The sequence below is a fragment of the Gadus morhua genome, chromosome 4, assembly GCF_902167405.1.
Source record: "Gadus morhua chromosome 4, gadMor3.0, whole genome shotgun sequence".
In the NCBI taxonomy this organism is placed as follows: domain Eukaryota; kingdom Metazoa; phylum Chordata; class Actinopteri; order Gadiformes; family Gadidae; genus Gadus; species Gadus morhua.
The window spans coordinates 43149364-43173679 of NC_044051.1; the positions used below are offsets into that span (position 1 = coordinate 43149364).

Below are 24316 nucleotides of genomic sequence, written 5' to 3' on the forward strand. Positions count from 1 at the left end.
AGAAGCTCCTTTCTACACCTGCAGATGTAGCTCCAACTGTTGCCACTAATGAGAACACTCTGTAAAGCTGAGGCATTGCACTGCCCAACTCCATGTCTTCAAGGAACACCAAGGAATCACAGTTTTCATCTGTCACCCTGCAGGTCCTGATCTGAATACAGGACTTAAATCCAGACCTAAGGCTCCCTGAATCAAAGTGATGGCCAACTACCAAAGTGACATTAAACTCGAACAAGGAAATGTGGGAATTCTGTTAAACTGAAACAAGGAATTGTGTGTATAAGTGTGTGAAATGTACGATGAAAATTGTCATGCAATTTCGCCAAGAAAATATCAAGAAATAGGTTTCAGTTGTCTTTCACATCGCTTACGAAATCGATCGGATTGAGGATTAGAAAGAGCTCCGGCGACTTTTTATGGTTCAAAATTGCTGTCAATCAAACGGCAACTCAGTCTTTCGCAGACCCTCCAATCATCACGCAGAAGCCCAGCATCCAGGCCAGCCCACTCCTCCATTCACCCCCAGAGACGCTGAGGGTCCGTGGGAGGGACATAATCGCAGCATTATCCAATGACCGTCGATTTTAGACGGATTTAAAGCAGCTGTTCTATACAGCCCACTTGATGTCGATGGATGCTGTGTTGCAACAGGCAAATGCCCCACTGTGACGCTAGATTAACAAACCCCTGCCGCAAAGGACCTAGGGGTACGCCAGAGGTCCAATTTGCGACGGTCCTCCAAACACATCCCCAAAATATGAATGGGTTTCAATGGAGAGAAAGTAATTATTTTCTGGTCCTAGTCTTTATATGCCTCGGATTACACATATGTTGATTGTGGATTTAAATGATATTTTTTCATAAATAAATAAACATTTTCGTGAAGAAGTTTGATATGTTAGGTTTTTTCCAAGGGGAGGATAAAAGCATCAAAATATGTGAAAACCATTATAAATTGGGGCACGCGGAGAGTTTCAGTTAGGCCGATGCGCAATTGTCGGTCTTGTCCACGCCAGTCGCAGGGAACGCGTCATTGTGTTTGTGCTACGGCCTTTAACTGTACAATCGCACAATAAACAGTCAAACTCTTTACATGAAAAACGATCATTTAAATCAACAAACAATTTATGTGTAATCCGGGGCATATAAAGACTGGGACCAGAAAATAATTACTTTCTCTCCATTGAAACCCATTCATATTTTTCGATCTCAAAGGGCTCATGTGCTCTACCTGAAGGGCCGCGTGACTTCGCCACTCGATTGTATATTGTAAAAAAAAAAAATACTAAATTCATTATAATATTTAATTATAGTGTTAATTTAGTGAGCAATGGAAAGCACACAGGTGATCCGGTCCAAACCTCCGGTAGATCCTTTATTATGTCCATGGGTAGATCCCATGGGACACATGAGATCGTAAAATAGGAATGGGTTTCAATGCAGAGAAAGTAATTATTTTCTGGTCCCAGTCTTTATATGACCCGGATTACACACATGTTGTTTGTGGATTTAAATGAAAAATTGTCATGTCAAGAGTTTGGCCGTTTATTGTGAAATTGTTCAGTTAAAAAAGCTGTTGAGAAAACACAAAATTATAATTCAATTCCACAAACAACATATGTGTTATCCAGGGCATATAAAGACTGGGACCAGAAAATAAATACTTTCTCTGCATTGAAACACATTCACATTTTGCGATCTCACAGGTCCCATGGGGCCTACCCGAAGGACCCCCCTCCGCGGGGTCACGTGACCCTGTCTGTGAGGTCACGTGACTGAAGGGCGCTAGTGTTTACCTCGGGAGCCCCAGAGAGGACTCTCCAGAACCACGTCCAGCCCGTAGCCCACCATGACCGCTCTGACCGCGACCCCCCCGGCCATCTGCCTGCTGCTCCTCGGCCTGGCGAGCCGCTGCTCCGGGCTCCACATCCCGCCGCACGACGCCGTGGCCCGGGTAGCGCGCTTCGTGGCCAACCAGGTGACCTGGGCCTCCATGGCCACCATCTCCTCCCACGACCCGGTCCGCGGACAGCCCTTCTCCAACGCCTTCTCCGTCAGCGACGGGCCGCTGGGCCGCGGCTCCGGGGTGCCTTACTTCTACCTCACCCGCATGGAGGTCTCCGTCCAGGACCTGAAGGTGAGCCACGGGGGAAAGCTGGTTAGGGCGGTTAGAGTTGGTTAGTTAAGGTGGTAGGTTCGAGATGGTTAGGTTAGAGGTGGTTGGTTTAGTTTAGGGTAGAGTTGGTTAGGTTACAAGTAGTTGGTTTAGGTTAGTGGAGGTTAGGGTAGAGTTGGTTGGTTAAGGTGTTAGGTTAGATGTGGTTGGTTAAGGTACTATGTTAGCGAGGGTTAGTTTAGGTGAGGTTAGGTTAGTAATTTAGTTGTTATATTACTACGGTTATGGGTTAGTTTAGATGTTATGTAACTGCGGTTATTGGTTAGTTTAGATGTTATGTAACTACTATTATGGGTTAGTTTAGGTGTTGTCTAACTATTATTAATTCAGACGTTGTGTTATAGGTTAAGTACCTATGAGTTGAGGTGATGTGTAACTATGGGTTAGTTTAGGTGTTGTGTAATTATGGGTTGGTTTAGGTATTGTATAACTAGGGGTTAGTTTAGGTGATGTGTAACTACGGGTTAGTGTAGGTGTTGTGTAACTAGGTTAAAGGTTCTGTTTGTTTCGGATCTGTTGGTTTGGGATCTCGCTTCAAATACCAACCCACCCAACATCGTTGGTACAACCTTTATGTAACTCAACTATTATGTTGCGGTGTTTGGTAACCACGGTGATTCAGCAGATTTTCAGTCACATGGTGACAGCTGGTCCTCTCTGATAAGGTTTTATGGTTGGAGGAGTAGGGGTTACAAGATCCAGATAGGGAACTTCTAGAAGGTCTCGTCCCTCTGTAAGGGTTACCACCCACAACTAACTGAACCTACTGGGGAGGTCGTTAAGGAGCAGGAAGGGGTTGGACAGTACAGAGACAGGTCGTTAAGGAGCAGGTAGGGGTTAGACAGTACAGAGACAGGTCACTAAGGAGCAGGTAGGGGTTAGACAGTACAGAGACAAGTCATTAAGGAGCAGGTAGGGGTTAGACAGTACAGAGACAGGTCGTTAAGGAGCAGGTAGGGGTTAGACAGTACTGAGACAGGTCATTAAGGAGCAGGTAGGGGTTAGACAGTACAGAGACAGGCCACTAAGGAGCAGGTAGGGGTTAGACAGTAGAGAGACAGGTCATTAAGGAGCAGGTAGGGGTTAGACAGTACAGAGACAGGTCATTAAGGAGCAGGTAGGGGTTAGACAGTACAGAGACAGGTCATTAAGGAGCAGGTAGGGGTTAGACAGTACAGAGATGGGTCATTAAGGAGCAGGTAGGGGTTAGACAGTACAGAGACAGGTCCTTAAGGAGCAGGTAGGGGTTAGACAGTACAGAGACAGGTCATTAAGGAGCAGGTAGGGGTTAGACAGTAGACAGGTCATTAAGGAGCAGGTAGGGGTTAGACAGTACAGAGACAGGTCCTTAAGGAGCAGGTAGGGGTTAGACAGTACAGAGACAGGTCATTGAGGAGCAGGTAGGGGTTAGACAGTACAGAGACAGGTCATTAAGGAGCCGCTGGGGTTAGGCAGTACTAACTGGGGTGCTGTGCTGCAGGTGAACCCCCAGGCCTCCCTCTCCATGTCCCTGGCCCAGACGGACTACTGCGCCCAGCAGGGCTTCGACCCCCAGAGCCCGCTGTGTGCCCACGTCATCCTGTCAGGGTCCGTCCTGCAGGTGAGCCCCCGCATCACACACCCAGCTGGAGCCTTCACTACCGGTAGCCATGGCAACCCGTACCCAGGGAAACCAGTAGGCATGGCAACTCTTTGTATTGACAACCATTAGCAACCAATAGCCAGGACAACCAGTAGCCATGACAACCAGTAGCAACCAATAGCCAGGACAACCAGTAGCCATGACAACCAGTAGCCGTAGCAACCAGTAGCCATGACGACCAGTAGCCATGATATCCAGTAGCCATGTCAACCAGTAGCCACCCATAATCATGGCAACCAGTAGCATCAGCCATGACAACAGTAGGCATGACATTGAGTCGCCATGACGGCCTTCAGCATCAGGACCCCCTGATGCGGGTGGTCCCAGTCAGACCAGTCAGACCAGTGAAGCTGTGATCCTCCAGGTCAACGACACTGCGGAGGCGGAGTTTGCCAAGAAGTGGTTGTTCTGGCGTCACCCCGAGATGGTGGACTGGCCCTCCGACCACGACTGGTTCTTCGCCAAGTTCAACATCAGCCAGGTCTGGGGGCGGGGCTTCAGGGAGGGGAGGGTGTGGTCCCTGTGTTGTGGGCGGAGTCTGTGTGTTGTGGGTGTTGTGGGTGGGGCTAACTGTGTGTTGTGGGTGTGGTCTGTGTGTTGTGGGTGTGGTCTGTGTCTTGTGTGTTGTGGGTGTGGTCTGTGTGTTGTGGGTGTTGTCTGTGAGTCGTGGGCGGGGCTAACAGTAAATTGAATTTAATGTACATTTATTTGTAAAGCACATTTAAAAAACAACAACAGTTGATCAAAGTGCTATAAAAAATAAAAGATAAAACAAACAACAATAAAACAAGTAAAAATCATACATCTGAGTCGCTGATAATAATAGTGACAATACTAATATAATAATAATAAAAACAGTAATAACAATGATAATGTAGGCTAGAAGTTAACCCAATGTAATGAATTGATATGCAATCAGGATCAAAAGACTAAAAGTACGGCCACACTGAACGCATTACGCGCATTAGAGGCGTTGTAAATCAGCATTCTTGAATAGGAAACCACTGGTTTAGGCTCGTAGATGCGTTACACGCCCTGAAGCAGCGCGTTAGGCGTGTTGGACGCACCGAAATAATGCACCCAACGCGCAGAGTTAAAAAAATTTAACTTTTGACGCGCCTACGTGTGACACTTAGCCGCGATAGCCAATCAGCGTTGAGCTTGACCCGATGTCACTGGCAGAGAGACGGAGGACGCACAGAAGCAGAAAGAACATGGATGACCACGTCATCGATTCAGTGTGTGCTGAAACGATGAGGAAGTTGGTGAAACTCACCCCGCTGTGAGCGCCTACAGAGGACGTCGTGCACTAGAGTTTATATTCTCTGCCCGAGCCCGAGCCGTCCCGCGGGCCGGGTCGGGCCGGGCCTTTGATCGAGCGTTTGTGTTGTTGTTTTTTAATCATTGCTTTATTAGCCTAATCTGAGGAGTAATCAATGCCATAAACAGAAATATTCTAGGACTTTATTACACGGGTCTTCTCAATGCCGTGGAACGCTCCGTTCACTTGCATGGGTAGTAGTCCGGTGACTTGTCAACCCCAGCGTCTTCGGTTGCTAAGCGACGTCAACGTCTTTGGCAGACTATTTCTCTGCAGATCAACGCTACGAATGCTGCTAACGAATAAATCGTAAAAAGACACGCCATGTGAAGTTAGTGAAGTTTTGGCAAGTAGCCGTGTAATAAGCGGGATAATGTATAGAACGTCGAAAATAAGCCCCTTCAGGGGCGAAGCAAGACACCTGCGCTGGGCGGGTTCATCTAGCTGCGTAGGCGCGTCGGGCGCGTTGATCCATTTTTGTGACACACCATGATCAAGCGTCAGGTTAGGCGTGTTACGCGCGTAACGCGTTCAGTGTTGCCGTACCTTAAAATATGAGATAAAGATGCGGTAAAACAAAGGTTAAACTGAATTAAAGGCAGTAGAGTAGAGATGGGCTCTAAGATTGAACAGTGTGTGTGTTGCAGGTGTGGGTGCTGGACTACTTTGGGGGGGTGAAGACCGTAACCCCTGAAGAATACTTCCAGGCCACGCCCTTCAGGAAGCACCCCCACTCCGGGTGAACTGGCCGTCGCCGCGGCGACCCGCCGGCGCCCTCTGACCCCTGCCCCCGTCAGTAGTGATTGAGTCGGGGGTTGGGGGGGAGAGGGAGTTCCGGAGGTGTGGTCTGTCCGTCCGTCCAAACCACTCTGGGTTTGGTTGTTGTGCGTCCGTCCCGAGGCCCCGGCCGCTGTCGCCATGGTGACGGCAGGCGGAACACTTCCTGTTCCTTTCAGCGTGTGTTGATAGCATCTCGTGGCGAGGAGGCGGGGGAGGTGAGCAGCCGCAGAGCAGGAAGTGGACCTCGTAGCTGCCGCTCCCATCGGCTGATTGAAGCCACTTCTGTTTACGACCGGAAACCCAGTGAACCAAAAACACACGGGCCCGACTCCACTGGACTTCACTCCACTAGGCTTTACTTCACTGGGCTTTACTCCACTAGGCTTTACTCCACTGGACTTCACTCCACTAGGCTTTACTCCACTGGACTTCACTCCACTAGGCTTTACTTCACTGGGCTTTACTCCACTAGGCTTTACTTCACTGGGCTTTACTCCATTAGGCCTTACTCCACTAGGCTTTACTTCACTGGGCTTTACTCCACTAGGCTTTACTTCACTGGGCTTTACTCCATTAGGCCTTACTCCACTAGGCTTTACTTCACTAGGCTTTACTTCACTGGGCTTTACTCCACTAGGCTTTACTCCACTAGGCTTTACTCCACTGGACTTCACTCCACTAGGCTTTACTTCACTGGGCTTTACTCCACTAGGCTTTACTCCACTGGACTTCACTCCACTAGGCTTTACTTCACTAGGCTTTACTCCACTAGGCTTTACTCCACTAGGCTTTACTTCACTAGGCTTTACTCCATTAGGCCTTACTCCACTAGGCTTTACTCCATTAGGCTTTACTCCATTAGGCTTTACTCCATTAGGCTTTACTCCATTAGGCCTTACTTCACTAGGCCTTACTTCACTAGGCTTTACTTCACTAGGCCTTACTTCAATAGGCTATTCTCCATTAGGCTTTACTCCATTAGGCCTTACTTCATTAGGCTCAGTTTCTACAGATCATTATAATCTCATTCACTGATTACTAATCTGCTGTTTCTACTGTCTGATATAAAAGCCATTCCTTATGAGGGAAATTTATTTTCAATCATCTTATATTATACTATACTTTATATTATACTCAAAAATTATTTGTTATTATATTTTTGTGTCAATTATAACCAACTCTAAAACTTTGTATGGATTTGTAGTAATAAAGTTTTTGTTTTGTATAAAAACTACGATTCCTTTCTGAAATTTGTTCTACTATCAGGCTAGCTAATGTAGCTAAACCCAGGCTAGCTAATGTAGCTAAACCCAGGCTAGCTAATGAGGCTAAACACAGGCTAGCTAATGAGGCTAAACCCAGGCTAGCTAATGAGGCTAAACACAGGCTAGCTAATGAGGCTAAACACCTGTAGGCTAGCCTCTAGTTCCAGGCCTCCCCTGTGACTTAAAGTCAAACCTTTCTGAAACCCTTCTGTGGGGTTAAACTGGCTGAGGCTGCGTCGGTACGCGTTAGTGTGCGTGTATATTTAGTGTGATCGCTGTCTTTAACCACATCCTGCCTCCGTGTGACAAAGAGAAGAGAGAAGAGAATAAGGAGAAGAGCTGCTTCTCATCTGGTGGCTCGTCGTTGGACTGGGTGCTGTTGTGACTGGGTGCTGGTGTGACTGGTTCTGGTGTGACTGGTTCTGGTTCCTGCTGAGATGTCTCTCCTGCCGCCCGTTGTGGGCCTGTTGCTGCTGCTCTCTCTGCCCGCCGCTGCAGGTAAGAACCGCTCGACACACACACCTACTGCACCGGCCAGAACCAGTTCTGCACCGGCCAGAACCAGTTCTGCACCTTCAACTGGTTAGAAACACCTAGGATCCACTTGAAACTGGTTTAGAAACACCTAGGATCCACTTGAAACTGGTTTAGAAACAACTTGAACTAAGACACACTTGAGTCCTTAGTTTAAACTGGTTTAGAAGCACAACTAGGATACAAATCAATAATGGATCTGTAGTTGATCACTACTAGAGAGAAGCCCAACTAGGATACAAATCAATAATGGATCTGTAGTCGATCACTAGAGGTGCACTCAGAAGGAGTTAGCCGATGGCCGTAAACACTGCTGTTCCTCAAAATGGCTGCCCTACTGCTAGCAGCCATCTTACACACACACACACACATATAACACACACACGCACGCACGCACGCGCGCGACAACCACATTCCAAACTCCGGGCGTAGCTGTCGGTTACACCAGACCCAGACGGTCCGGTCTAACGCAGTATTATTATACCTTATTGCCTTAACACATTTTATACATTGGTCATTGTGCTGCTAAAACAGTGTACTGTTAAAGTGGAAAAGAGTAAGTGCTTTATCAAGTAAATATAAAAGCTCCTTTATTTTACATGTCTAAAGGACACTGATGAATCAACCGTACTTGACAACACACACACATACACGCAAACACACACACACGCAAACACACACACACTTATATAACACACACACACACACACACACACACACACACACACACACACACACACACACACACACACACACACACACACACACACACACACACACACAAATATATAACACAGCCACACACACGCTCACATTCAGAGTGTCTGACGGCTCTGTGATGGGGACTTCCTCTGAACCACAGTGTGGTGTCTAGACTCAGCCCATGAGCCCGAGGGCCTGGCGGTGGTCGGACTGAATCCAAACCTACACGCAAGGCAGCAGTGACGCGAACAGCGTGTTGTTACACCGGCGGGACACTAGTGTGTGTGTGTGTGTAAGCAGCCATCTTACACACACACACATACACACACACACACACACACACACACACACACACATATAACACACACACACACACGCACACACACACACACCTGTCACTGGAGCGTTCAAACCTCATCAACACCTGCAGGCAGACGTTAGCCCATCAGGCTAGCACCTTCAGGCTAACGTCAGCCCATCAGGCTAGCACCTTCAGGCTAACGTCAGCCCATCAGGCTAGCACCTTCAGGCTAACGTTAGCCCATCAGGCTAGCACCTTCAGGCTAACGTTAGCCCATCAGGCTAGCACCTTCAGGCTAACGTTAGCCCATCAGGCTAGCACCTTCAGGCTAACATTAGCCCATCAGACTAGCACCTTCAGGCTAGCATTAGCCCATCAGGCTGACTCCATCCAGCGCTGAACGCTAACCTTTGACCCCTGTGACCCCTGTAGCGGGCATGACGATGTACGACCCCAGACTCTGCTACATCCTGGACGGCTTCCTCGCCGGGTACGGCCTGGTCATCACCGGACTCTACCTTAAGGAGAAGGTCTGCCCCGACCAACCTACACCCTAACCTACACCCTAACCTACACCCTAACACCTACACCCTACCTACACCCTAACACCCAACCTCCACCCTAACACCCAACCTCCACCCTAACACCCTACCTAAACCCTAACACCTAACACCCAACCTACACCCTAACCTACACCCTAACCGCTACACCCTAACCTACACCCTAACCGCTACACCCTAACACCTACACCCTAACACCTAACACCCTAACCAACACCCTAACCTACACCCTAACACCTACACCCTAACACCTAACACGGTCTGCCCCGACCGACCTACACCCTAACCTACACCCTAACCTACACCCTAACACCTACACCCTACCTACACCCTAACACCTAACACGGTCTGCCCCGACCGACCTACACCCTAACCTACACCCTAACCTACACCCTAACACCCTACCTACACCCTAACACCTAACACCCAACCTACACCCTAACACCCAACCTACACCCTAACACCTAACATCCAACCTACACCCTAACCTACACCCTAACCGCTACACCCTAACCTACACGCTAACCGCTACACCCTAACACTACACCCTAACACCTTACCTACACCCTAACACCCAACCTACACCCTAACCTACACCCTAACCTACACCCTAACACCCAACCTACACCCTAACCTACACCCTAACACCAAACCTACACCCTAACACCCAACCTACACCCTAACATCCAACCTACACCCTAACACCCAACCTACACCCTAACCCTAACACCCTAACCTACACCCTAACACCCAACCTACACCCTAACCTACACCCTAACACCCAACCTACACCCTAACATCCAAACCTACACCCTAACATCCAACCTACACCCTAACATCCAACCTACACCCTAAACTACACCCTAACACCCAACCTACACCCTAACACCCAACCTACACCCTAACCTACACCCTAACACCAAACCTACACCCTAACATCCAACCTACACCCTAACACCCAACCTACACCCTAACCTACACCCTAACACCAAACCTACACCCTAACATCCAACCTACACCCTAACACCCAACCTACACCCTAACACCCAACCTACACCCTAACCTACACCCTAACACCAAACCTACACCCTAACATCCAACCTACACCCTAACACCCAACCTACACCCTAACATCCAACCTACACCCTAACACCCAACCTACACCCTAACATCCAACCTACACCCTAACCTACACCCTAACCTACACCCTAACATCCAACCTACACCCTAACCTACACCCTAACACCCAACCTACACCCTAACATCCAACCTACACCCTAACACCTAACACCCAACCTACACCCTAACATCCAACCTACACCCTAACACCCTTACCTACACCCTAACATCCAACCTACACCCTACCTACACCCTAACACCCAACCTACACCCTAACACCCAACCTACACCCTAACCTACACCCTAACCCTGCACCCTAACGTCTACACCCTAACCTACACCCTAACCTACACTCTAACACCCTTACCTAACACCCAACCTACACCCTAACCTCTACACCCTGACCTACACCCTAACCTACACCCTATCACCCAACCTACACCCAACCTACACCCTAACCTCTACACCCTGACCTACACCCTAACCTACAATCTAACCTACACCCTAACACCAAACCTACAGCCTATCCTCGACACCCAACCTACACCCTAACCTTTACACCCTGACCTACACCCTAACACCAAACCTACAGCCTATCCTCTACACCCAACCTACACCCTAACCTTTACAGCCTGACCTACACCCTAACCTTCCATCTCTTTTCACTAGAGCTAGGAGTCTGTATCTATAGCCAGGAGTCTGTGCCTTTCTCTAGAGCTAGGAGTCTGTATCTATAGCCAGGAGTCTGTGCCTTTCTCTAGAGCTAGGAGTCTGTATCTATAGCCAGGAGTCTGTGCCTTTCTTTAGAGCTAGGAGTCTGTATCTATAGCCAGGAGTCTGTACCTTTCTCTAGAGCTAGGAGTCTGTACCTTTCTCTAGAGCTAGGAGTCTGTACCTTTCTCTAGAGCTAGGAGTCTGTGACTCTCTCTAGAGCTAGGAGTCTGTACCTTTCTCTAGAGCTAGGAGTCTGTACCTTTCTCTAGAGCTAGGAGTCTGTACCTATAGCCAGGAGTCTGTACCTTTCTCTAGAGCTAGGAGTCTGTACGTTCTCTAGAGCTTGGAGTCTGTACCTCTCTCTATAGTAAGGAGTCTGTACCTTTCTCTAGAGCTAGGAGTCTGTATCTATATCTAGGAGTTTTTTTACCTTTCTCTAGAGCTTGGAGTCTGTACCTCTCTCTATAGTAAGGAGTCTGTGCCTTTCTCTAGAGCTAGGAGTCTGTATCTATATCTAGGAGTTTGTACCTTTCTCTAGAGCCGTCATACTGTATCTATGCATCATCATTGCATTTCATATTTTCTGAGTTTGCGTTTTTCTTTTGTATTTGTTTAGTTTTTCACTTCCAAGAAGAAGAAAGACAAAGAAAACCTCTTCTCGGTAAATTTGTGTGTGTGTGTGTGTGTGTGTGTGTGTGTGTGTGTGTGTGTGTGTGTGTGTGTGTGTGTGTGTGTGTGTGTGTGTGTGCGTGCGTGCGTGCGTGCGTGCGTGCGTGCGTGCGTGCGTGCGTGCGTGCGTGCGTGCGTGCGTGCGTGCGTGCGTGCGTGCGTGCGTGCGTGCGTGCGTGCGTGCGTGCGTGCGTGCGTGCGTGCGTGCGTGCGTGCGTGCGTGCGTGCGTGCGTGCGTGCGTGCGTGCGTGCGTGCGTGCGTGCGTGCGTGCGTGCGTGCGTGCGTGCGTGCGTGCGTGCGTGCGTGCGTGCGTGCGTGCGTGCGTGCGTGCGTGCGTGCGTGCGTGCGTGCGTGCGTGCGTGCGTGCGTGCGTGCGTGCGTGCGTGCGTGCGTGCGTGCGTGCGTGCGTGCGTGCGTGCGTGCGTGCGTGCGTGCGTGTGTGTAATGATGAAGTTAATGCAAACAAATGAATTTACAAAAGGAATATCGACCGATCGTGATTATTAGACATATTATTTATTCATATGATGATATATACAAGGACGCATTCTATAAATATTTTTTGATGCCTGTTTCAGAACCGCACCCAACCAGAACAACATTACCAAGTAAGGCACACACACACACACACACACACACACACACACACACACACACACACACACACACACACACACACACACACACACACACACACACACACACACACACCCACACACACACTAGTAACACTGTGTGTGTGTGTGTGTTCTTTAAGCCATTGAAGAAGCGGGACCCAGATGCTGATTACAATGAACTACCTCTGAAACGAGAAGTAAGCATGTGTGTGGTCTGTCTGTCTGTCTGTCTGTCTGTCTGTCTGTCTGTTTTTATGTCTCCCTCCCACTCTGTCGGTCTGTCTGTCTGTCTGTCAGTCCGTCTGTTTTTATGCCTCCCTCTGTCTGTCTGTCTGTCTGTCTGTCTGTCTGTCTGTCTGTCTGTCTGTCTGTCTGTCTGTCTGTCTGTCTGTCTGTCTGTCTGTCTGTCTGTCTGTCTGTCTGTCTGTCTGTCTGTCTGTCTGTCTGTCTGTCTGTCTGTCTGTCTGTCTCTCTCTCTCTCTCTCTCTCTCTCTCTCTCTCTCTCTCTCTCTCTCTCTCTCTCTCTCTCTCTCTCTCTCTCTCTCTCTCTCTCTCTCTCTCTCCTTCCCTTCAATTCATCAAAGCTGTATTGCCATGGGAAACAAACACATTGCCAAAGCAGATGAAAAATGCGACCAAAAGGAAAATATGAACTAGGTCAAATATAAAAAGCTGTTACAAAATCTCTCTCTCTCTCTCCCCCCCCCCTCCCCCTGTAGCGCCAAAGGAAGAACGATCAACAGGTTTACCAGGTGAGTCTCTTTAGTTTGTTGTCATCTTTTCTCCATGGTTACCACGTTGTGTTCTAGTTTCCGTGGTAACCTTGTCATGTTGTGTTAATTGTGGTCTTCTCTCCGTGGTTACCCAGGATCTGAATCTGGGCAGGGACAGAGACACCTACAACACCCTACCGATGCAACCCCTAGCTGCTGCCAGCCGCTAAATAACCACGCTCATGAACGCACCGCTAGACCGCTAAATAACCAGGCTCCTGAACGCACCTCCAGACCGCTAAACAACCACACTCCTGAACGCACCTCCAGACCACTAAACAACTGCGCTCCTGAACGCACCGCCAGACTGCTGAACAACCACGCTCCTGAACGCACCGCCATACTGCTAAACAACCACGCTCCTGAACGCACACCAGACCGCTAAACAAACACGCTCCTGAACGCACCGCCAGACCGCTAAACTACCAGGCTCCTGAACGCGCCGACAGACCCTTAAACAACCACGCTACTGAACGCACCTCCAGACCGCTAAAAAAACACGCTCCAGAACGCACCGCCATACCGTTAAACTACCAAGCTCCTGAACGGACCTCCAGACCGCTAAACAACCACGCTCCTGAACGCACCGCCAGACTGCTAAACAACCACGCTCCTGAACGCACCTCCAGACCCTTTCACGCCCAACGAGCTGAGATACTGTAGCCATGAAATCTGCTTTCCTGAGATGTTATTTGAATAACTGAATTTAATCTTGATATTGTGGTAATATTATGTTCTTTATGTCAACAGTTTTTTGCTATGATATACTTCAGTTTATTGATTTTATTAGTTCCTTATATTATTTCATGCTTAATACATTCCTATTTATAAATACATTTAGGATGTCCATTTTCATTTTTCGTTTATTTGGATTTTCTCAAACTGCGTAAACATAAAAATTAAGAAACCCTTTATGTCTGTCTGCCATCATGCAATATTGAATTAAATACATATTCGTACGCCAGTTCCAAATCCATAATATGAGCCTGCGTCTTTTTCTCAATTCTTCCCGATTGGTTATTTGAAGTCAACACTCAAACCCCTGGTGTCCCAGGATGTGTCGGACAAGAACGCACCGCTTGGAGGAGAGGGGCGGGACTGCTAGCTACAGTTAGCATCCCATCCAGAGCCGACGCTGGCGGGTTGATAGCAGTAAGCTCAACCCTTAGCACTCCGGGGGCTCGTCTCACCTCACCACGACCTCAGCGGTACTGGGACAATGTTGTCAACTCGACGGAGTACTTCCACACCTCACCAGCTAGCGACTAGCGTGTAGCCCTCTAGCGGGTTAGCCTTTAGCTTATAGCCCTCTAGCGGGTTAGCTGTTAGCCGTTAGCTTTGTCGCTAAAAACAAGTAAAAGCAGCGGCGAGTCTCACGGTTCGTCACCATGGAGACCAACGTGACGAAGAGACGCGACAACAAGAAGGCCCTGAGAGTGAAGGTCATCAGCCTGGGCGACGCCGAGGTTGGCAAGGTAACATGTTATAGGAGTCAACATGTTAGAGTACATGTTATAGGAGTCAACATGTTAGAGTACATGTAACATGTAATGGGAGTCAACATGTTACAGTAACATGTACATTAGCATTAGGTTGATCAGCCGGGGGGGACAGCGAGGTCGGCAAGGTAACATGTTATAGGAGTGAACCTGTTATAATAACATGTACATTAGTATGAGGGTGACGCCGAGGTCAGTGTTGAATAGTGCTGCCCCATACTAGTCGACCAACGTTAGTCGATGAGAAGAGTCTCAATCAACCAAGTTTTCATTGGTTGGTTGGTCGCAAAAAGTTTTTTTTTTAACTCCATCCAATCATTCTGATCAAATCATACTAATTATGCGATGTGTGTTCTCTCGGGGGTAACACCTTTCATTTTGACAAGCAGTGGGTCTGCTTATAGGGCGGAATATGGTCGGTATGAAGCGGCAGACGATTATTGACAGGCTGGGTACACTATTCTTAGTTTCACAAACTTAACAGTACACGTTTGCACAGACACAACCGGACTCGTTAAAGGTCCCATGACATGCTATTTTATGTATTCTTTAATATAGGTATTAGTGGGCAACTAACACAGTATTCAAAGACGTTCCCGAAATTCAGCCGTGGTGCAGAGTTACAGCCACTCCGAGCCAGGGGCGGACTGGCCATCGGGAATACCGGGGACATCCCCGGTGGGCCGATGGCCGAAAATATAAACCCACCGGCCCATCATTATTATGTACCGGCCCACGCCCATCAGCGCATCAGCCCTACAATGGTTAACACAGCGGCACAAGCGTAATTTTCTCCAAGAGCTGTAGGCCTACCTATGTAATCGCACTGACTGACTTTTATACTGCTACTCGCAATCCGTCTTCACACTCATGGTGACTATTTTTCAATTTTTTTTTAAGTGTCTTCTAATATGTGTTTTACAGACTTCGGAAGTCCAAAGTAAGAAAAGATCTCCACCTTATCAATAAACACCTCTAAATTGGTTCTTACACAGCCGAAGTGTTCTCAGCTGTGCGGATTGAGGTAGAGAATTTGGATTTGCATACATACACGCAACGCGGCACCCAGTTCTAGCATGCGCTCAACGGTGGTTCCTATTGGCTCGCCGTTTGACGAGTTGGTTTTGTCTGCCAGTATGCCACTCTCGCCGTTTTTTAAATAAGAAACGGACGACAGAAGCTCCTTATTGGAGAGTCGAACTCCGTAGCTCCGCCCCCGGTGGTAGCGGACCTAATGGAAACCGTATTACTCTGGTTTTTCCCTTCACTTTTCATGGATTTCATGAAGGACGGATTGGGGCCGGAGTCTTTGCAGATTCACTTTTTTCTCTTGATCATTGCCTTGCTTGATCTAGGAGGAATTCGTTTTTTATTAAGCTGTTGTGTTTTGCACATCCTCTGCTTTTTTGAGTCTTCTGTGCCCTGGTGACTAAAGTTTCTTGACTGGGGTCTAGCAGGAGTACATTGATTAAGCTCCGCTCGCAGCTTCACCTTAGCCCATAAGGCGAAGCCTAGACGGCGTAGCCTACATGAAATAGAACGATAGTTATGATATTATAACTCTAGTTCTATGATTGTAGGCGTAGCCGTCTAGTTTCCCACCTGCTGTACCCTCCAAATGGGACAAGCCCATAAGGCTAGTCATCTTGCAAGGACTGTCCAATCTGTTGCTACCGAGTTCTGAAGCAGTACAACCTCCTGACAGATGCATACCACATCATAGGCCTTGCATACAGGTTCCTGCTTACCCTCTCTGTCACACAGGTAGCATGTGAGCGAAGCTTTTCAACCCTGAAATACATAAAAAACAGGCTCAGGAGCTCACTCTCTCAACAGCACCTGGAGGCTTTTATGTTGATGGCTACTCAAACAGATGTTTTGCAGATGCTGGACAGTGAGAAAATCATTGACGGTGTTGCAGAAAAGAGTGAGCTGCTGCAAAAACTACTCATGTAGTGGGCTTATAATAAAACTGTTATAGTATGGAGTATACTTATATTGTTTTTTATATCCATATATATATATATATATTTATTTATAACCATATATATTTATTTATTTATGACCTTAAAGAACCTGGGCTGACAGAGTTAGTTTAGGTTCTGTTATGTAACTTACTGTTTTGCTATGCACCTTCAGCACCCCTACACACACAAACAATCACACACCCAGCATGCAACACTACTGATACCACTGATGTTCACACCCCATCGTATGTTCTGTTCTGTTCATTTCTAATATATGGTTCATACTAATTCTACCCTCTGATTCCAGTTTCTTTATTGTGTGGTCTTTCTCTGCTGACATTCATTCCTTAAGGCTTTGTAGTTATACTTTTATAACCATCTGATACTAGCCAAGAGGTAAGCATATTCATCTAGCAAACTATACCTACCTTGGAGTGTTACAATAGCCAATAATCATTTTATTCCATGTGTCCATCCAGGCAAATTGGTGGATCCAAATGTTATTAAAAAACAAACATACATATATGATGTAATTTCTTTGTAATCATCCAAAATAATGTTAAGTGTATGGGTATTTTTCCCAGAAGGCCACTGACTGTTCGATACGCGCGATCCATTGAGTGGGCAACGCGGCGTGTACTTAGTGGGCCGCGCGCCGTGTATTGAGTGGGCCGGTCCGACAGAAACTCCCGGGCCACTTTTTTCCCCCAGTCCGCCCCTGCTCCGAGCCAGTTGCACATTGAGCTTCCCCCAAATGCGCTGTTTCGGTGGGCGTGTCAAGGAGGAGGGTGGGGGTGTGGCCCTGAGCAGCTTGCAGCCACGGTACCGTGCGCTCTGTTTACAGTGGATGTATCGCAATGGCGAGGCGCACACAGCCTTTAGCCGTGTTCTGTAAATATTCTAGAACACACGGGAGTCCTGGAGCTCTATATCTAAATATTATCATATAGCCTACATAGATATCTATATCATATAATATATATTATCACGGCCAAAAGCTGTGTGAGCCGATATTATGAATCTCAAACGACCGCGTTGGGTTCTCCGACGTTCCTGGTTCTTCAACGTCCACATCAATGTGAAGTAGACACTGTAACACAAGTGTTTCTTGTCGGTTCTTTGACGTGTCTTGTATTTCCACAACGAGACTGTTGTGGGGGTTATCTGAGCCATGGTTGAGAAGGAATTGGGGGAAAGGAACTTTGGCTTTGACTCCCTCAAGAACATGAACCACGACATGGAGGAGAAAGGGATTGTTGGCGGCGAATGTCTCCCGCTTGTGCCCCGCTGAGGGACCACCGCCGGAGGCGGAGGTGCCTAAGCGCTGCCCGGCAAAGATCCCTTTCTCCTCCTGGTCGTGGTTCATGTTCTTGAGGGAGTCAAAGACAAAGTTCCTTCCCCCCAATTAATTCTCAACCTTGGCTGAGATAACCCCCAATACGAGTCTCGTTGTAGAAATACCAGAGACGAGAGTCCGACGTGTTATGCGCCATCACACCAACAGCAGAACGGTTATCCAAATAACAAGGAAGTGTACAACACTTGCGTTAGAGTCCTGGAGCTCTATATCTAAATAATATCATATAATACATAGAAATCTATATCATTTAATACATATTATCACGGCCAAAAGCTGTGTGCGCCTCCAGACGATATTATGAATCACAAACGACTTTGTCGGGTTCTGCGACGTCTCTGGTTCTTCCACTTTCACAGCAACCTGATGTCGACTGAACCGGGCGCTGCCTGCTGCCGGCTGCCCACTGCCGGGCAATGGTGCCTCGTGGCAACCGGCGGCAAGTCGCAGTTCATGTACTTCAGCGAGTCAAACCAAAGTTCCTTTCCCCCAATTCCTTCTCAACCATGGCTCAGATAACCCCCACAACAGTCTCGTTGTGGAAATACAAGACACGTCAAAGAACCGCCAAGAAACACTTGCGTTACAGTGTGTGTATTCACACACACATGTGGCGCTCGCACGGTCGAGTCTCATTGGCGGGCCAACGTCTCTGGGCGGGCCAGGCAGAGTAAGGGGAGGAGCTGAGATTCCTGATGACGTCATGAATACAGACATTCCAAATCAGCGCGCTTGAGCATCCGCTTTTTCAAAGGCGAGCAGAACAGCTAGTGCTCGTTTTACACCAAACGCAAGTTTTAGCCACTGGGGGACCATAGGCAGGCTAGGGGAACTCATATTTATGTTAGAAAACCTCACAAAGTGAGATTTTCATGTCATGGGACCTTTAATTACTTCACCAAACTGACACACGCTACCGCTCGCTCTCCTCACTCGTCCACTCACAAACACACACACATACACTACTCTCGTAACAATTATTACAATTATGTAATTTATCTTCAATGTGTATTGGCCAATCTGATTTGTCTTGAAGCAATTACGATTCGGCATACGCATAGCATGCATGCAAACTCACAGACAGACACAAGACGTAGTGATAGTATATCTCTCTACCCCTCTCTCTCTCTCTGTTAGTATATCTCTCTACCCCTCTCTCTCTCTCTGATAGTATATCACTCTACCCCTCTCTCTCTGTTACTATATCTCTCTAACCCTCTCTCTAATGACCACTTGACCTCTGCTTGTTTCAGAGCTGCATCATCAAGCGCTACTGTGAGAAGAGATTCGTGCCGAAGTATCTGGCGACCATCGGCATCGACTATGGTGTCACCAAGTAAGGACACGCCCCCTCCTCTATAGACATAGTGCAGCTTTAACCAGACATCGACTAGTGTCACCAAGTAAGGACACGCCCCCTCCTCTATAGACATAGTGCAGCTTTAACCAGACATCGACTAGTGTCACCAAGTAAGGACATGCCCCCTCCTCTATAGACATAGTGCAGCTTTAACCAGACATCGACTGGTGTCACCAAGTAAGGACACGCCCCCTCCTCTATAGTCATAGTGCAGCTTTAACCAGACATCGACTGGTGTCACCAAGTAAGGACACGCCCCCCTCCTCTATAGACATAGTGCAGCTTTAACCAGACATCGACTGGTGTCACCAAGTAAGGACACGCCCCCTCCTCTATAGACATAGTGCAGCTTTAACCAGACTGTGTGTGTGTGTGTGTGTGTGTGTGTGTGTGTGTGTGTGTGTGTGTGTGTGTGTGTGTGTGTGTGTGTGTGTGTGTGTGTGTGTGTGTGTGTGTGTGTGTGTGTGTTAGGGTTCAGGTTCGGGACAGAGAAATCAAAGTTAACATCTTTGACATGGCTGGTCACCCCTTTTTCTATGAGGTAAGAACACACACAAGCACAAAAAAACACGCACATAAAATCTCTGTCTACCTGCCCAGGTGGTAATGAGTATTACCTGGTCAGGTGGTAATGAGTTCATTACCTGGTCAGGTGGTAATGAGTATTACCTGGTCAGGTGGTAATGAGTTCATTACCTGGTCATGTGGTAATGAGTTCATTACCTGGTCAGGTGGTAATGAGTCCTACCTGGTCAGGTGGTAATGAGTCCTACCTGGTCAGGTGGTAATGAGTTCATTACCTGGTCAGGTGGTTATGAGTTCATTACCTGGTCAGGTGGTAATGAGTCCTACCTGGTCAGGTGGTAATGAGTTCATCACCTGGTCAGGTGGTAATGAGTTCATCACCTGGTCAGGTGGTAATGAGTCCTACCTGGTCAGGTGGTTATGAGTCCTACCTGGTCAGGTGGTAATGAGTTCATCACCTGGTCAGGTGGTAATGAGTTCATCACCTGGTCCCCAGGTGCGTAATGAGTTCTACCTGCCCAGGTGGTAATGAGTTCATCAACTGGTCCCCAGGTGGTAATGAGTCCTACCTGCCCCCCAGGTGGTAATGAGTATTACCTGGTCAGGTGGTAATGAGTCCTACCTGGTCAGGTGGTAATGAGTTCATCACCTGGTCCCCAGGTGCGTAATGAGTTCTATAAGGACTCCCAGGGCGTGGTCCTGGTCTACGACGTGGGGGCCCGGGACAGCTTCCAGGCCTTGGACGGCTGGCTGGGGGAGATGAAGCAGGAGATGGGCTCCCAGGCCAACATGGACACCATCGTCTTCATCGTCTGCGCAAACAAGGTGAGGGGGCGGGCTGGGGGAGGGGCTATGTGAAGGGGGAGGCCCTATGGGATGGGGCGAGCCAATCTGATTGGGTGGGCCTATGTGATGGGGGTGGGGCTATATGATGGGGCGGGGCTATGTGATGGGGGCGGGGCTCTGTGAAGGGGGCGGGGCTCTGTGATGGGGGCAGGCCGATGTGATGAGGGGGTAATTCAATGAGGATTGGATGAAAAAAGTTCACGTGCCTGTGTGTGTGTGTGTGCCTCTGTGTCTGTGTGTGTGTGTGTGTGTGTGTGTGTGTGTGTGTGTGTCTCTGTGTGTGTGCGTGTGTCTCTGTGTGCGTGTGTGTGTGAGTGTCTCTGTGTGCGTGTGTCTCTGTGTGTGTGTGTGTGTGTGCGTGTGTCTCTGTGTGTGTGTGTGTGTGTGTGTGTGTGTGTCTCTGTGTGTGTCTCTGTGTGTGTGTGTCTCTGTGTGTGTGTGTGTGTGTGTGTCTCTGTCTGTGTGTGAGTGTCTCTGTGTGTGTGTGAGTGTCTCTGTGTGCGTGTGTCTCTGTGTGTGTGTGTGTCTCTGTGTGTGTGTGTGTCTCTGTGTGTGTGTGTGTGTGTGTGTGTGTGTGTGTGCGTGCAGGTGGACCTCACCAAGCGCCGCGTGGTGGATGAGGGCGAGGGGCGTCTGTGGGCGGAGTCCCGGGGGTTCCACTACTTTGAGACGTCGGCTCAGAGCGGAGAGGGCGTCTCCGACATGTTCCAGGTACCGCTGGGGCTCGGACGTTGATCGCCTTTTGATTGAGATCTCGCAAAAACGACCATAAATGATACACATCTGTCTATTGTTTTAGATTAGAACAAATTCTGTTTGACCGATTTGTGTATTTATTTAAGGTGAAATGTCAAAGTTCTCAGTTACAAAGTTATTTTTGTGTTTCTCTGTGTGTGTGTGTGTGTGTGTGTGTGTGTGTGTGTGTGTGTGTGTGTGTGTGTGTGTGTGTGTGTGTGTGTGTGTCTCTGTGTGTGTGTGTCTCTGTGTGTGTGTCTCTGTGTGTGTCTCTCTGTGTGTGTGTGTGTCTCTGTGTGTGTGTGTGTGTGTGTGTCTCTGTGTGTGTGTCTCTGTGTGTGTCTCTCTGTGTGTGTGTGTGTGTCTCTGTGTGTGTGTCTCTGTGTGTGTGTGTGTGTGTGTGTGTGTGTGTGTGTGTGTGTGTGTGTGTGTGTGTGTGTGTGTGTGTGTGTGTGTCTCTCTGTGTGTGTGTGTGCGTGCAGGCGTTCTTCTCGGCCATCACAGACATGTGTGAGAACGGGGGCCGGCGTCCGGCCGTGCCCGAGGTCAGCGTGGGCTTCACCAAGGAGCAGGCCGACACCGTGAGGCGCATCCGCAACAGCAAGGACTCCTGGGACATGCTGGGGGTCAAGCCGGGGGCCGCGCGGTAGGTCACCACGGCAACACACTGCAGGGCTCTGCTGGGGGTCACGCGCGTTGTCGAGTTTGGAACGTTCACAATGTCGTAAAGTTTATAATGTCGTACAGTTTATACTGTCGTAACGTTTATAATGTCGTAACGTTTATAATGTTGTAAAGTTTTTAATGTCGTAACGTTTATAATGTCGTAAAGTTTATAATGTCGTCAAGTTTATAATGTCGTAAAGTTTATAATGTCGTCAAGTTTATAATGTCGTCAAGTTTATAATGTCGCACAGTTTATAATGTCGTAACGTTTATAATGTTGTAAAGTTTTTAATGTCGTAACGTTTATAATGTCGTAACGTTTATAATGTCGTAAAGTTTATAATGTCGTAAAGTTTATAATGTCGTACAGTTTATAATGTCGTAACGTTTATAATGTTGTAAAGTTTTTAATGTCGTAAAGTTTACAAAGTTGTAATGTTTGTAGAGTTCCTAACGCTGTAATGCTGTCCCATTTGTGTGTGCGTGTGTGTGTGTGTGTGTGTGTGTGTGTGTGTGTGTGTGTGTGTGTGTGTGTGTGTGTGTGTGTGTGTGTGTGTGTGTGTGTGTGTGTGTGTGTGTGTGTGTGTGTGTGTGTGTGCAGGGAGGAGGTGAACAAGGCGTACAGGAAGTTGGCCGTTCTGCTCCATCCTGATAAGTGCGTCGCCCCCGGCAGTGAAGACGCCTTCAAGGCCGTGGTCAACGCACGCACCTCCCTGCTGAAGAACATCAAATAACACACACACACACACACACACACACACACACACACACACACACACACACACACACACACACACACACACACACACACAGGAACATCCAATAATAAGACTACGTGTTGTGTGTCTTGCCATTGATGATGACAGCCAATCACTGGCCTTGCTCCACTCAATCGTAACCTACTTTGTTGGCCCCGCCCACGTCAGGGCTCCGCCCACGTGCATGCTCGTGCCACGTACTGGCTCCGCCCACGTACTGGCTCCGCCCACCTACTGGCTCCGCCCACCTACTGGCTCCGCCCACGTACTGGCTCCGCCCACGTCCGCACACGTCTTGGCTCTTTAGAGACGTGAGGATGACATTTTTTAATGCTTATTTATTAATATTTATGTACATCTACCTCTGCTATTTATTATTAATATTTATATAAATTTACATCTGTTATTCACAAGCTTCAGTCATGTCTCTAAATATTATGAGTAATTAATATTATATATATTCCATATTAATCTATCTATTTTTCTTATACATCAATACATCTATATAATATACTTTTGATATTAGTAATTAATATCTATAAGCATCTTTGTCTTTTATTTATTTAGAAGCTTCATTCATGTCTATTATTATAATTTATATATCAATATATTTCATAATTTGGTTATTTATAAAGGGGTTCTTCATATTAATATTAATTATTCGTATTATTAATTCTAACCCCATTACTATAATATTATTCCAAAATATGTTTTCTTTATAACTTGTGTGTTTATAAATCTACAGGGCTGAATCTACTCTGTATTAACTGAAGTTTATTCATATGTTTGTATTATTAATAATATCTTTAATTTATCTAAAAAATATTAATAATGAATATAGTTATAATTCTACATCTGTTATTACTTATGTTCATTAATATGTAACGTATATAATATTAATAATAATAATGGTTATGATTATATATAAGAAATATTCATGAATTTATTTATAAATCGACATGTTATCTATATGGTTCTATCATTTGTGAATATCTAATTATTAATGATGAGTGGTATCTAATAAGAATAATGAATATGTATATTCCTGTTATTTATTTAGCAGGTCTTCTCGTGTGTATTATATAATTATGAATACGATATTTGTGTGTGTGTGTGTCCGGTGGTGATTAGTTGTGGTCAGAGCTTTCATCACGTGCGCGCTCATGTGCTGATGGAGGGGAAGCATGAAACCTTTTGACATGAGAGCACACACACACACACACACACACACACACACACACACACACACACACACACACACACACACACACACACACACACACACACACACACTGCAGCTGGTGTGTCTAACAGTGTTGGTTGCACTTTAATGTGTCTGTCCGTTGGGCTGGGGGGGGGGTTGTCGTGGGAGACAGTCTGCATGTTCTGTTTGGAATAATAAAAACAATCTTCTCTTAACTTCTGTCCT

At 47.4% G+C, this 24316-nt stretch overlaps 3 protein-coding genes across 4 annotated transcripts; all 3 read left to right on the top strand.

The window, feature by feature from the left end:
- Positions 1–1759: 1759 nt before the first annotated feature.
- creg1 (cellular repressor of E1A-stimulated genes 1) lies at positions 1760–7150 on the top strand. Its single transcript, XM_030353259.1, has 4 exons — positions 1760–2137; positions 3657–3776; positions 4183–4299; positions 5787–7150. The coding sequence occupies exons 1-4, from the start codon at positions 1850–1852 to the stop codon at positions 5880–5882; spliced, it is 621 nt and encodes a 206-aa protein (XP_030209119.1). The 5' UTR covers positions 1760–1849; the 3' UTR covers positions 5883–7150.
- Positions 7151–7377: 227 nt separating this feature from the next.
- Positions 7378–14150, top strand: cd247 (CD247 molecule). Of its 2 annotated transcripts, XM_030353260.1 has the most exons (7): positions 7378–7682; positions 9154–9251; positions 11731–11775; positions 12363–12392; positions 12542–12598; positions 13121–13153; positions 13270–14150. In XM_030353260.1, the coding sequence occupies exons 1-7, from the start codon at positions 7622–7624 to the stop codon at positions 13342–13344; spliced, it is 399 nt and encodes a 132-aa protein (XP_030209120.1). In that variant the 5' UTR covers positions 7378–7621; the 3' UTR covers positions 13345–14150. The 2 variants fall into 2 exon arrangements, with proteins under 2 accessions (XP_030209120.1, XP_030209121.1); XM_030353261.1 differs by lacking the exon at positions 11731–11775 and having other exon boundaries at positions 7383–7682.
- Positions 14151–14255: 105 nt separating this feature from the next.
- On the top strand, positions 14256–24306 carry dnajc27 (DnaJ (Hsp40) homolog, subfamily C, member 27). Its single transcript, XM_030353258.1, has 7 exons — positions 14256–14649; positions 19251–19333; positions 19829–19898; positions 20543–20707; positions 21317–21439; positions 21946–22109; positions 22731–24306. Exons 1-7 carry the CDS (start codon positions 14563–14565, stop codon positions 22861–22863), a joined length of 825 nt encoding a protein of 274 aa, XP_030209118.1. The 5' UTR covers positions 14256–14562; the 3' UTR covers positions 22864–24306.
- The last annotated feature ends 10 nt before the right edge of the window (positions 24307–24316 follow it).

Bases quoted from the DNA above. Each gene is read 5' to 3' on its own strand.
- creg1 (XM_030353259.1), top strand. From the start codon at position 1,850: ATGACCGCTCTGACCGCGACCCCCCCGGCCATCTGCCTGCTGCTCCTC. The intron at 2,138-3,656 runs GTGAGCCACGGG...GCTGTGCTGCAG, and splicing joins TCTCCGTCCAGGACCTGAAG to GTGAACCCCCAGGCCTCCCT. The intron at 3,777-4,182 runs GTGAGCCCCCGC...GTGATCCTCCAG, and splicing joins TGTCAGGGTCCGTCCTGCAG to GTCAACGACACTGCGGAGGC.
- cd247 (XM_030353260.1), top strand. From the start codon at position 7,622: ATGTCTCTCCTGCCGCCCGTTGTGGGCCTGTTGCTGCTGCTCTCTCTG. The intron at 11,776-12,362 runs GTAAATTTGTGT...TGCCTGTTTCAG, and splicing joins ACAAAGAAAACCTCTTCTCG to AACCGCACCCAACCAGAACA. The intron at 12,393-12,541 runs GTAAGGCACACA...GTGTTCTTTAAG, and splicing joins AACCAGAACAACATTACCAA to CCATTGAAGAAGCGGGACCC.
- dnajc27 (XM_030353258.1), top strand. From the start codon at position 14,563: ATGGAGACCAACGTGACGAAGAGACGCGACAACAAGAAGGCCCTGAGA. The intron at 19,899-20,542 runs GTAAGAACACAC...CCTGGTCCCCAG, and splicing joins GTCACCCCTTTTTCTATGAG to GTGCGTAATGAGTTCTATAA. The intron at 22,110-22,730 runs GTAGGTCACCAC...GTGTGTGTGCAG, and splicing joins GTCAAGCCGGGGGCCGCGCG to GGAGGAGGTGAACAAGGCGT.